The sequence below is a fragment of the Gymnoscopelus microlampas genome (assembly GCF_963454915.1).
Source record: "Gymnoscopelus microlampas genome assembly, chromosome: 20".
Lineage (NCBI taxonomy): Eukaryota > Metazoa > Chordata > Actinopteri > Myctophiformes > Myctophidae > Gymnoscopelus > Gymnoscopelus microlampas.
In genome coordinates, this window is record NC_139957.1 from 4,413,031 (window position 1) to 4,426,235 (window position 13,205).

The window sequence follows — 13,205 nt, forward strand, 5'->3', positions numbered from 1 at the left end:
ATAAACACAATCCAATAAAACAAGAGTTCGTACAACTAGTTAACAACACGTAGGCAAGGCGAAGAGGAAGGGTAGTGTTTCCTGAAGAGGTGGGCTTTCAGCCTGCGGCGAAAGATGGGCAGTGACTCTGCTGTCCTGGGGAGTTCATTCCACCACTGTGGTGCCAGAACAGAAAAAAAGCTGTGACCGTGTAGATCGGCCAGAAGGACCCTTGAGCGACGAGGCAACCAGTCGCCCCGTGGCGGCAGACCGAAGTGGTCGGGCAGGGGTGTAAGCATCCACCTATAGGCCTGAAATAGGAAGGAGCTGTTCCTTTCACTGCCCTATAGGCTAGCACCAGGGTTTTAAACTGGATGCGAGCCGCTACGGGGAGCCAGTGTAGAGAACGGAGAAGGATAGTTGTGTGGGAGAACTTGGGGCGATTGAACACCAGACGAGCCGCAGCTTTCTGAACAAGCTCCAGAGGTCTGATGGCAGACGCCGGAAAAAACAGCAAGGAGGGATTTGCTGTAGTCCAGGCGGGAGAAGACAAGCCTGGATGAGCACCTGGGCTGCCTTCTCCGTGAGGAAGGTCCGAATCCTCCTGATGTTGTAGAGGAGGAATCTGCAGGACCGTGTCACTGATGCGATGTTTGCCGAGAACGACAGTTCGTCCAGGGTCACACCTATTCCTCTCAGTCCGAGTTGACGTCACCACAGCATTATCAATGGTGATGGCCATGTCTGGGTGCGGACAGCCCTTCCCCGGGAGGAACATAAACTCGGTCTTGTCCAGGGCCCTATTTAACGAAAGGTGAATTAGAGCAAAAGCCTGGCTTTAACAGAAGATTGTAATCTTCTGTCCAGGTTGGAGCTGCGTGGGAGGCGGTCAGGCTGACTGTGGATGAGATCTAGTGTTACTGGAGGTCAAGAATGAATCTGGTTCTTAAGCAAAGCAAACACCTTAACTGACCTAGTACTAGCTGCACCAGCGTGTGCACTAGCTAGTAGCCAGCCAGGTAATTGCAGGATGGAAGACAGTCAGGTAATTGCCAGGACACACCTCCCCACAAGCAGAGTGCAGCTCCAACCTAATGGACAAACAAGCTGAAGTTAAAGAGACAGTCAGGACTCCCAAGATTTTGCATGTGGACATGTCGCAGCCCAGGCCATTAAAATTATTGCAGATTATTTTGGAACCGACAAAGACCAGGGGGCGGTCTTGACGGTCCCTAGACTGGGAGGAGGCAGGGAAGATGATGGGGCACTGGGTTTTGGGTCTGGTGGGACGGACGGTGGCGGAGGTTGGGTGTAAGCCTGTGGGAACTGGTTGTAGGCCGGCCGGGGGGACGGATTGGAGGCGGTGGGGCGGGAGATGGAGAGGGTGCACTCAGAGGTGGGGTGGGCGGGACAGCCGCACAAGTTGCAGGCAATGGCGGTACTGCCAGCGAAGCGCCGGCAGTACGGCTCGACGTCCAGCGTGCCCCAGTACCTTAGTAGGTTCCACTGCATCGCCGCAAACTGCTGGTGGTACTGGTGGTATAGGGTACCTGTGAAGCGGACGGCCAGATGAAATTAGGAATGATCCCTTATATCCTCCCTATCTCTTTGAGTTTTCCCACCAGTTCCTCTACCGTTTCCACCTTAAAGCCGGCTTTTCTCTGGGGAGGCTCATCCACTCGCAACACCTCCAACCTTGACATCAGGTCAACGCCCAGATCTGCCGGCTTCACGTTTGCGATCTTCTTCTTTTTGGCTTTCATAATATTGGGCAGAGTGGCGTATCTGGGTGTATTGAGTCGAAGGTCTGCAGTCACCACTGCAGGTGTGTTGATCATAATGGTCTCCTGACCACCATCGATTTCTCTCACCAATTTCACCATTTCTCCCTCCAACATCACTTCAGATGCAAAGGTGCCTTGTGGCCAATCCAGCAAGGCTGCTGTCATCTGACCTGTCTGGTTGCAGTCATTATCAATGGCCTGTTTGCCAAGGATCACGAGTTGAGCTTCCTCCTTCTTGGCCAGAGCCGCCAAGATCTTGGAGACTTGCAGTGGTCCAATTGTATTGTATTCTTTTGCGGACACCTCCACGTGGATGGCGCGATCCGCCCCCATAGCAAGGGCAGTACGGATGGTCTCCAGTACTTGCTGCGGCCCGCAACTGACTACTACCACCTCCTTAATCAGCTTCTTCTCCTTAAGCTTGACCGCTTCCTCCACTGCAATCTCACAGAAGGGGTTCATCGAGTGCTTCACGCCATCGGTCACCACACCACTGTTGTCTGCCTTCACACGAATCTTGACTGCATAGTCAATGACACGTTTAACTCCGACAAGAACTCGGCCAGACATTGCAATTATGGGTTTGCTTAGCTGTGGGGGTCCAATGTTAAGCACAGTTGTTTTTATACATATTTGGGCATAATGTCATGCCCAAATATGAAGATGTGGGAGATGTGTGGTAGGCTTGGGATGACCATCTACCAAGAATAATGGATTATGTGTTCAGGGATACTTTTCTGGGAGGCTGCGCCTATGATAAATGAGTGACCTGAAAAATGTTCAGTGGCTTAATTGTCTTTGGTGAGGACTAGGCAGAGGTGATGGTGGAACCAATTACGGTTTATGATGGAACCGGATTCTGAAATTAATAGAGGGTCGGATGGTGACACGCTTTGGGACTGGCAAGTGGAGTGGTTCGTAAGGGCTGAGTTTAGCTTTAATATGTGAATGGGAGTGGATGTTCCGAATGGGTCGGTCTTACTGCGTTTGAATGTGAATATGAGGGTCGATGTATTCAGAATTGATAGATCGGACAGACAGGGATGATGAGCGGGGTTGAACCTCGAGTTAGATGAGGTGAACCCTGAGGAATCCAGGAATCCATAAAAGGCTAGGAGGAATATTGATTCCAGTGTGGAGTCTGTGAATGGGTCGGAGTAAACAGAACGGAGGACAGTGACACAATCGGCGAGGATGTTTGCAGTGAGGGGTTGGTGTCTGGTCCGGCGAGGTCCGTAGCATTTGATACCTTTAAGAAGCAGTGAGAGAGGTGGGGGTGTAGATGAAAGGGGCGAGGGGCGCCGGTGAGGAGTTTAGTGATAAAGTTGATACCGGCTAGGTAAACACGGATTGTGGATGAGTGAATGGATCAGGAAGAGTGGCAGCAACTGATATGAGGTGGGCGTGGCTAGGTCTAGGGACGGAAAATGAAAGGTGAAGGTGGTGTGGAATAACAAAGTCTTTTTTCCAGGCAGTCCAGTAAGAGGACAGTGTGGAAGCGGAGAGTGACTGAAGCATGGTTTGTTGCGTGTGGAGGATAAGGTGGCGGAGTGGGTGATCTAGGGGAAGGTCATGTGAGAAAATGGAGGTACTGGAGTGGGATGCAGGTCTGCATCTGGAGCCAAGTGCCTGAATTTCTGGAATAGAAAGCGAGAGTGTGAGTCCAGGTATGTGAGCAGCGCGAATGATGAAATTGTTAGTGACTGTGTGATCCAGGTGAGTCGTCTGAGGAGTGACATGATGGGGAGTGAGGAGGAACAGCCTTTGTTGATGTCTGCGGTGGTTTGATTATCTAAATGTATGAATATTGAGCGGCTGGTCCATTCGGATCCCCAATAGTCCGGTGGATTGGTACAACATTTTAGGCGAATCGTTCACTTTTTCATAAAAGCTTGAAACTTGGTAGACTTGTACAGCTTGGGGCACTGAACATTTTCAGATAAGGAGCCATCGCAAAAACGTGGCCAAACGTGGCCATGTTTTCCTTTTACGTGGCTATTTTACTTTCTGCCATCACCAAATAATGTATTTTGCGTCATAACTCCTGAACCAAACATGATAATACAGAATATGTGAAGTCTACACCTATGTTTTGATGGTCAATGATTACAATAATATTGTAATCATTACGTAATCATTACTTAATTTACGTAAGTCAATAAATACACCTATTGAGGGTTGTTTTTCATCAATTGCTATTGATATATTTTCCACAAAATCTATCACTGCTAAAGATGTTGATCTATTGCTCTTAAAACCATATTGATGGTCACTCAATAACCCATATTTTTCAATAAAGCCATCAAGTCTATTTACAAAAAAAAAAATCGAGAATTTTAGAAAATTGAGGTAGCAATGATATAGGTCTGTAATTTGATATAATATGTACGTCACCACTTGGAACCACCTTGGCCATTTTCATTTCATCAGGAACAATACCAGTTAAAAAGGATTGGTTACATATGTAAGTGAATGGTTTGAGGACACAGTCGAAGACTTCTTTTATAGTTGACATGTCAATATTATCTATCTATCATCAGTAGATTTTTTATTCTTAAACTTTCCAACCACTTCTAGCACACCACTCACAAAACTCCACCAAGGAACATTGAGTTGCTGTTTGTTGGTGAATCAAAATCATTTTCCTCCTCCGCAGGGAGGTCAATTTCCTTAGCCAAATGTGGGCCTACATCAACAAAATACTCATTAAACTAATTTCCTCTATATTTTGAATTTTGTACTTGTCCTCCTTATCCTTTGTTCAATGTTTGATAAATTCCCTGTAGAGCCTATGTTCCTTAATGCAAGCGTTTTCCAAATCCTTGGCTCTTTTCAGGATTTTGTCTGCACTCCTTCAATGGACAATGTCGGTCGTAATATGCCCAAAATGTACCCAAAGATGCATTGTATGCTTCATTGGTATACTCTACATAAACCTCCTGCCAATCATGACTCAAAAGGTCTGCCTTAAAGAGACATTTCGCCGATTTTGCAACCAGATCTTATTTTAATGAAGTTTAGGACACAAGAAACATGATCCTGGGTCTTTTCTGTGTATAATCTGTGTTTTTAGATATTTAGTAATCTTCGAGGTTATTGTGACGTAATTTACGTCACAATAACCTGGTCTCATTCCTTTCCGCACTACATGTTGTCTCAGTGACAAGTGGAGACCAACAGACAGCCCAAGGGGTGTCTCCCAAAGAGTGGGATCAGCCTTCTTTTTTCCTTTCCTCGATTGTAGGGGAGGGCGGGGACAAACGGCGCACCCTTTTCTATTTCCCTCCCTGCACAGAGATGAATTAATTTCATGTAACCATACTTTTTTGTGAACAAGAGACACTGTCCTCTCCCATTACCCGCAGTCCGTTTTAATTTTAGTGAAACGAGTCGAACGCAATCGGTAAGTAAAGTGACGTTGCGCTACTCTCCGCACACGGCCGCCAGTCGGGACGAATGGTGCATACATGGGGGGCGGACGGCACGGTCGGATGAAATGTCCTATAACAAGCACATAAGTTACATTTCTGGCATCTAACGCTCATTGATGCTTCAGTAGAATCCTACGAGCAAATGACCATGCTGATAGTCAAATAAATGTATCATGTTAATGTCGCCTCTGTCGTTTCCTCAACTTTGTGTTACACATGCACCGTTCGTCCCTCCCTGTCCGTAATGCGCCGAGCGGCGTAATGCGCCGTTCGTCCCTCCCTGCCCTCCCGGGATGTTTTGCTAGCTAGCACAAAAGCTAATGAATATTTTCCAATGGAACCTTCACTGAGAGTTAGCCCACAGATTAGCCTAACTAACAGACAAAATCCATTTACAATCGGCACCAAATAAACACAGCAGTACAATGGAAAACACTCAAATAGGGTATGTTTTACTACAATGTGGAAATACGCAAAAGTGGCTTCAACTCTGCCAATTTTGATCAGAACTGGGAAAACCGAAGGAGAAGAGGGTGACGTCGCCGGATGTGACGAATTTTAAGTGTAGCATGAAAAAAGGTCCGACTTGCAACAGTCCCTCCGCGCCGTTCGTCCCGGTTTTCCCCTACAATGGCGTCGGTAAACACTCCGTGGAGGAACACTAACACAACAGATATTTATTTGAACCATAAAACACAGAAGAGCAGCTCCACTGCAGAGGAATTCAACAGGCTGCGTGCTGAAATAATGCTGGACAGTGGACACAGCTTGTATGGATTACTTTAGAGTACAAGTAATGATTGCTGTAAACATTATGCCAACTTGACATAATAATCCAACGTGTAATTGTACTTGATTGCTTTAATGTTAGAGATGAATAAAGTTAGGGTAGTATACGATGTGCAGTTAAAGTAATACTAGGTAACCTTTTCAACAAAACTAAAGTTAAATTGTACATCTTTTGTGAGTGGCAAAAAAAACACCCACTCCATGAATTTCAACCCCGAAAGCCTTTTATTTATATATTTTCTATTGAACGCTGTCGAGGTTGACTTTCCCGCGAAAATGACGTCATAGCTGGCCGGAAAATGGAAGCGGAAATGCACCGGTTTCCTGTTTGGCCAGGAACTACCGCGCTATTAACAAAAAGGAAACTCACGCTGATTTTAAGAGATTGTATGATTTGAAGTACGAAAAACAACAGAAAAAGAAAACACAGCTCACGGTAACTAAAGCTCCACTGGCTAAGAGAAACGATCCACAGATCGTATAAAACAATTAAAAGAACGCTTTTTGAAACGCTTCCGTCTTCCGGTGAAAACGAATGGAATTCTGGGTAACGCAGTAATAAACGAACAGCCTGCAGTGACGGTAATGATCAGCAGAGGCTGCTAAAAATCGTTTTTTTTAAATTTGCACTGTACAACTTTAACTTCTGATAGACGCATGTACGCAGGTCATTCTTGTTTACATTGTCGTTCCAATTGCTAGCCAAATGCAAAGCTAAACCACTTGTGTGACAAGCCTAATTTATGCTTAGTGCTTATGCCATGGCCACGGATGTCACAATTTGAATCGGATGGGTGTACCCGTATCTTCCGTATTGTTAAATAAAAAAGCATTTTTATCCGTTTGGTGGCCATTTTCTCATAGATGCATCAGAGTGCAATACACCTCCCAACCGATAGGGTCACATAATAAATGGCCACCGATCGGATTAAAATGCTTTTTTTATTAAATAATACGGAAGATACTGGTACTTAGACCCACCCGATTCAAATTGTAACATCCGTGGTCATGGGATAAGCACTTTATATTTGAAATATATATTTTTTGGAAATATTTATGTAAATGTACGGATTGTACATGTAGAAAGTGCAAACACCAGGTTGAAGTGCCGCCATGACAGTCATGTTTCAGGGAAAAAAAGCGCTAAATGTATGGAATATTTTTTAAACATTTTAACGACACAAATCTGGTACAGGGGTCCCTGGCAGAAATTATAATTTCAGATGAGGGTCCGTGGACAAGTACACAATTATTTTATTTATGTATTTAAAAACAAGCCCAAAAAAACGTAACCCGCAACTACCAATATTTACAAAGTCCCAGAGTCGCTTATAATAAGCAGACATGGCAACACTGGTCAGTGGTCAACGTGCTGTATGTGTTGTTGATGACAACATCAACATGTGTTGATGTTGTTGTAGTGAGAACTGGGAGGGGAAGTTACAATGTAGACCACACCCCCACGCAGCCTCCCCTCCCACAAGGAAGGGCAGTGCCCAAAAGCATTATGGTCATTGTAGTAATGCAGCAGTCCAGTCAAACCCCAGTCAAACACACAGACTTCTATATTTTTCTGCCCATATAGGGTGCAAATTTCAAATTTTGCTACCGTTATCTACTACAAATATTATTAACATTGAGTGACTGTAAGTTCTTACAGGGGTGAAATGCTCCTTTAAGTGCCAGCATTGCTTCTGGTGATTTTTTTCAACCAAATTGTAGGTATATGCCTATTTGCTCTTAATTTTAATTTATTCTTCATTTCTAAACACAGCAAAGACAGGCAAATGATCACTAACATAAGTCACTAATTGTCCACTTATTGTCTTCTAATACATTACAATTTTGTAAAAATATTGTCAATCAGTGTTGCACTGTCCTTTGTTATTCTGCTAGGTTTTACAATTAAGGGATAGAAACTCAAACTAAACATAATTATTATCAACAAATTATTTAGTTTTTGTATGTTCAGTAGATTTCATCAAATCAATATTGAAGTCGCCACAAACAAAAATCACTTTATCCTTATGCATTCCATATAATTCAGAAATATTCTTATTAAATTGATCAATACACGACCCTGGTGTTCTGCAAATGCAACTCATTAATATATATTAGAATCTTTCAACATTGATTTCAATGGTTACACATTCCATCACATTGTCAATAACCGTTGTCATATTTTCAATAACTTTACACTTCAGACGTCACAAACAGGGCAACACCCCCTGCCCTTTTGTTGACCCCGTTTTCCCAACACATTTCATAGCCCTCTAATCCCCCTTAAAGTTCTTTGTCACTTCTCAACCAAGTCTCAGAAATTGCTATTACACTAAACTTTTTTTTAAACTGTTGAAGGTACTTTCACATTTTTGAGAAATTACTGTAGAGACTCCTACTATTGAAATGAATCACTAAAAACCCCTCCATTTTCACTTTTGAATTGAACTTATCTTCGGAATAATATTCACAATTCAAATCAATGTTCTGGTAGAAGTGGATCTCTGGATCAATGTCATTATCTAACTCATAAAGTTTGTGGTCTTGAAAGTCAAAATACTTTAAATCTGTGTATTCACACATTCTCATGTCAGATTAATCACTCACAAACATACTCCAAGTGTCCTGGATTCGGTTTGCCTTTCGCAGGATTCTAGCTTGTCTTGCAACTCCACCATTGCTCTTTGTGAGATGCTCATTTACATATACACCTGTGTCCTTCAATTTTTTTCCCATCTGTAGCAGCTCAATTTTAAATGTTCTACTCACAAATCTGATGATGATGTTTGACCTGTTGTTTTGTCGTTGGGGTAGGGTGTGACAAGCAGCTATGTTTCTGCTGTCCAAAGGGATGCCTGCTGATGAAAAACGTAATGACTTGCTGTTCCAGTGAATGCCCAGATATCACAATGTCATCAATCCTGGAGTATTGTTCCAAATCTTCCACTCTTCTTTCAAGTTCTTCGATTGTCTTGTCTTTCTCCTTGATTACAGCCTTGAGTTGTCGCACTTCATTTATTAGATCCAGTAGGCCCGTCTGTTTTGATACCTTGGTAAGTTCCTCTGTCATGTAGTTCAGAGACTTTTTCACCTGTTCCAATTCTTTGCCTAGTTTCTTGGTAGCCATTTCTTTGGTTTGTGATGAACACACACTGTGGCATGTATCATCAAAAGTAGCACCAAAACTTCGAAAATAGTCACCCAAGTTTGATCTCAATGTCCTTGTAAAGCTTTAAACTTCACTTGTTAGCTTGGATGCCAAGCCACTTTCAGGATGTTTGATGGATTGGCATTTGTTTGTTAGAGCCAAACACACGGTGCATCTGGCCTGCAGCCATCTTGAAAACGAATAGGTGATGTCTACACCTATGTTTTGATGGTTAAGGGTTACAGTGATACCATATAAAACAGAGGTTCTCAAACTGTGAGTTAGGACCCCAAATGGAGTCAGGGGAAGGTGGCAGTGGCTACATAAACTGACACAAATTAAATGTGCATCCTTCCAATTAAGTCTGTTTTTGTTTTGGAAAAGCATAACATTATTATAATGGTTCAGTCAATAGTCTATATACTGTTACTGTATGCTTATATTTACATGTAAATATTTGTATCATCAGGTAAAAAGTGCTTTAAAGAGTTAGATAATAAATCAGCATGATAATCATGATACAACATGAAATAAGTATATAAAATAATTTATCAACGCTAAAATTACAATGGAATAACACAGAAAGTGACATGTCAATAGTATTACTATCAGTAGAGTTCACAATGCATCTTGATGTTTATGTTGCTTTATGGACGTTTAATTCATTAATTAAATGTATTTTGTTAGCAAGCACATGTAATTTGAACCAAATTCTGTCCAAACATAATATTAACTTTAATATCAGATTAACACAGAAAGTGACATGTCAATAGTATTACTATCAGTAGAGTTCACAATTCATCTTGATGACCTGTGAGCTTGCAGATCGGCTGTTTTCACTACAATGACATTTTTTATACCTGGTGTTTCATCAGGATGGGGGACAATTATTTTAGCACTTAGTGAATGCACCTCAACAGAATAGGTTAGAACATGATAAACAATATGTAAGCACACTAAACAAGTATTATTTTAACGGATCAATTTGGTAGTGAATGTTGAAAACCGGAAACATTTAGTGTTTGAGGTGCTGGGTGTCCCAAGTCCATTTGTCATGGACTTGGGACACCCAGCACCTGGGGCTAGTAAGCAAATTGGTGATGACAATGATGGCTGCCTTGAAACATAAGGGACCAGTTGTGTCATGCATGCTCTGGGCCCCATCTTGCCTTACCCCCTTATGCCTACATGTACAGTATTAGCCATATTTTACATTTTAAAATAGTTCAACTAGCTGATCTACATCGACACGTTGTGAGCTTGTAGATTGTTTTTTTGAACTACTGTTATTTTGAAATGTTTTCAAAATAGTAAAAATAACAGGGGTAGACAGGAGGACACAGAACATACTCAACAGCAAGGCAAAAAAGCAGCAACAAAGTAAGAAATACAAACAAATACAGAACATACTGAACAAGGCCTAAAGAGTCCAAAAAATAAACAAGAGAGTCAAAGTCCAAAGTCGAGGCACCGTGACACCATCTGTTCCCTATGTTTCCAAAGTTCCCTAGATCCTATGTCCTATTACTGCATTGATACATTGGCTGCCCCATTCGCACCTTTTACAAAGCTAAAAAGGTGCTGCCCGGTCAACATTAGAATCCACGCTACGCCAGTGCCCCCCCTCACACATTCCTGCTCCTGGGGTACCAATGCACCTCTATCACACCCCTATACAACCACACCTCACTCACCTACCCCACCAACTCTGCCTGGGCTCTGTCCGGGGTCAGAGCCACCCCTCTATGATATAGCGCACCAGATAATGTATGTTAGCAAGCACATGTAATTTCAACCAAATTCTGTCCAAACATAATTGTACATAATATTAACTTTAATATCAGAAAATAAGAAAGGATGTTTGTATGTTTGGGAATGTTCAGGAACATAGCATGCAGTTGAACACAGGGCCCTTGGAGAAAGAATACCCAACAACCTTTTAAAAAGTTTACTCTATAGCCGGAATTCCATTGCAGATTAAGCACGACACCGTCCCGAAGACCGCGTGTTGTCTAAAAACGTTGCCACCACTTCTATAAAAAACATTATAGACCAATTATTTGTTTACTAACATTGAGACTGGATGCACAGATGATTGTTTGCATGCATACTGGTTCTTATCAGTGTGACGTCGTCTATTAAGGGGTCTATAGTGTTTAGCGTCTCCCATTCAATGTTGCCAGGTTTAGCAAGAAAAACAAGCGATGAATTTAGCATGAAAACAAGCCCAAAAGAAGCGACTAGGCTACGGCTATTTGAAAATAGCAGCTCTACAAGCTCACAAAGCGTAGCGATGGGACACATCGTGAGTTTGTACATCTGCTACTTTAAAAAATATATATAAAGTTGAAGGAAAGAAAATAGGTAATTTTGGAATGTTTTTGAAATATTAAATGTTTCAAAAACATTCCAAAATTTAAATAACATTTTTTAACAACAAATCTTGTATGGAGGGGGGGGGGTCTGCGGACAAATACATATTCATTTGGGGGTCCTTGAAAATGTTTAAGAACCACTGATTTCAACAACATATGGAAACATGCCCCAAATAATCAACTACACTTTAGAAACAAGCCCAAATAATCAGCTACACTTTAGAAACAAGCCCAAATAATCAGCTACACTTTAGAAACAAGCCCAAATAATCAACTACACTTTAGAAACAAGCCCAAATAATCAGCTACACTTTAGAAACAAGCCCAAATAATCAACTACACTTTAGAAATAAGCCCAAATAATCAGCTACACTTTAGAAACAAGCCCAAATAATCAACTACACTTTAGAAACATGCCCCAAAAAAACGGAACCCGCAACTACCAATATTTACAACCAACTTTGAAGAAAAATTAGCCCAATGTCGCTTACCTCTACCAAAGTGGTCTTGCAAATGTGGGGTTATTGCACGTCCTGTCGCGACCACGGAGAAGAATGCTGCTTTCGTTTTGGGCTCCATGATTGGTCAAGTTCAAGGATTCTGCTATCAACTTTAATGGTCTTTTACAGGAATACGTGAAGCCTGGCTTTACTATCCTGGCTCGACACAGCCTGGCTTGACAAGGCATAGCTCGACAAAGTCGCTCCTTTTCAGCCTGGCTTGGCGTTCATGGAACGGAATAAACCAGGCTATACGGACCCGACTTTGTCAAGCCTGGATTTGACTTAAGGCCAGGCTTATTTAATTCACCTTTCGTGAAATAGGGCCCAGGTTGAGCTTCAGGTGGTGCGTCGACATCCACTCCGAGATGTCAGCCAGACAAGCAGCAACGTGTGCCTCCACTTGTGTGTCAAGTATAGACCTCAACATTAGAGACCACTGAAAACTATTTTAAAATAAAACATAGATGTAGAAATACATTTACACATTTACAGAATGTACATTATATTACATTCAGTGGTCATGTAAAAACAGACGATGAGTTAGTTGCCTAGATCTACAAGCTCACAACGTGTCGCGATGCCATGCGTTGTGAGCTTGAAAATAGCCAAAGTATATATAGGGTTTAAGTGGTTAATGTATGTTTTGTAATAATAATCCAAATCTGCAAAGTAACTAGTAACTAAAGGTTTCAAATAATTGTAGTGGAGTAAAAATACAATATTTGCCTTGAGAGTACAAATAGAAGTAAAAGTTTTGAAAATTGGAAATACTAAAGTACTTAAGTTAAGTACAGTACTTAAATGTAGGCAAATGTACCTTCCACCACTGCTCATTGATATGCACACCTAGAAACTTCTGACTGACCTTTTCAATCTCATGTCGGCACTCCTGGCCACAATGGTCAGGTAAGGTAAGATAATACTCTAGTAGTCCTACTGGGGGAGCTTCAGTGGTTGAAAAAGTACTCAAATGTTTTACTTAAGTGAAAGTATCAATACTGCAATGTAGAAGTACTCTGTTACAAGTAAAAGTTCGGAATGCATGCATCAAAATGCACATAAAGTACCAAAAGTAAAAGTACTAAAATGTTTGAAAATATCAGATCTACAAGCTCATAACGCGTCGCATCGCGACAGGCTATTTTCAAATAGCCTAGGTATACAATAGGGCTAAAGTGGTTAATGTATGTTTTATA

The 13,205-nt window shown here is 42.0% G+C and overlaps 1 protein-coding gene across 1 annotated transcript; it reads right to left on the reverse strand.

Moving 5' to 3' along the window:
• Nucleotides 1-1,568: 1,568 nt before the first annotated feature.
• On the reverse strand, nucleotides 1,569-2,333 carry LOC311036842 (electron transfer flavoprotein subunit beta-like; the record flags this gene model as incomplete). The annotated part of the gene is made up of 1 exon (XM_084045848.1): nucleotides 1,569-2,333. One exon carries the CDS (start codon nucleotides 2,331-2,333, stop codon nucleotides 1,569-1,571), a length of 765 nt encoding a protein of 254 aa, XP_083901974.1.
• Between the last annotated feature and the right edge of the window lie 10,872 nt (nucleotides 2,334-13,205).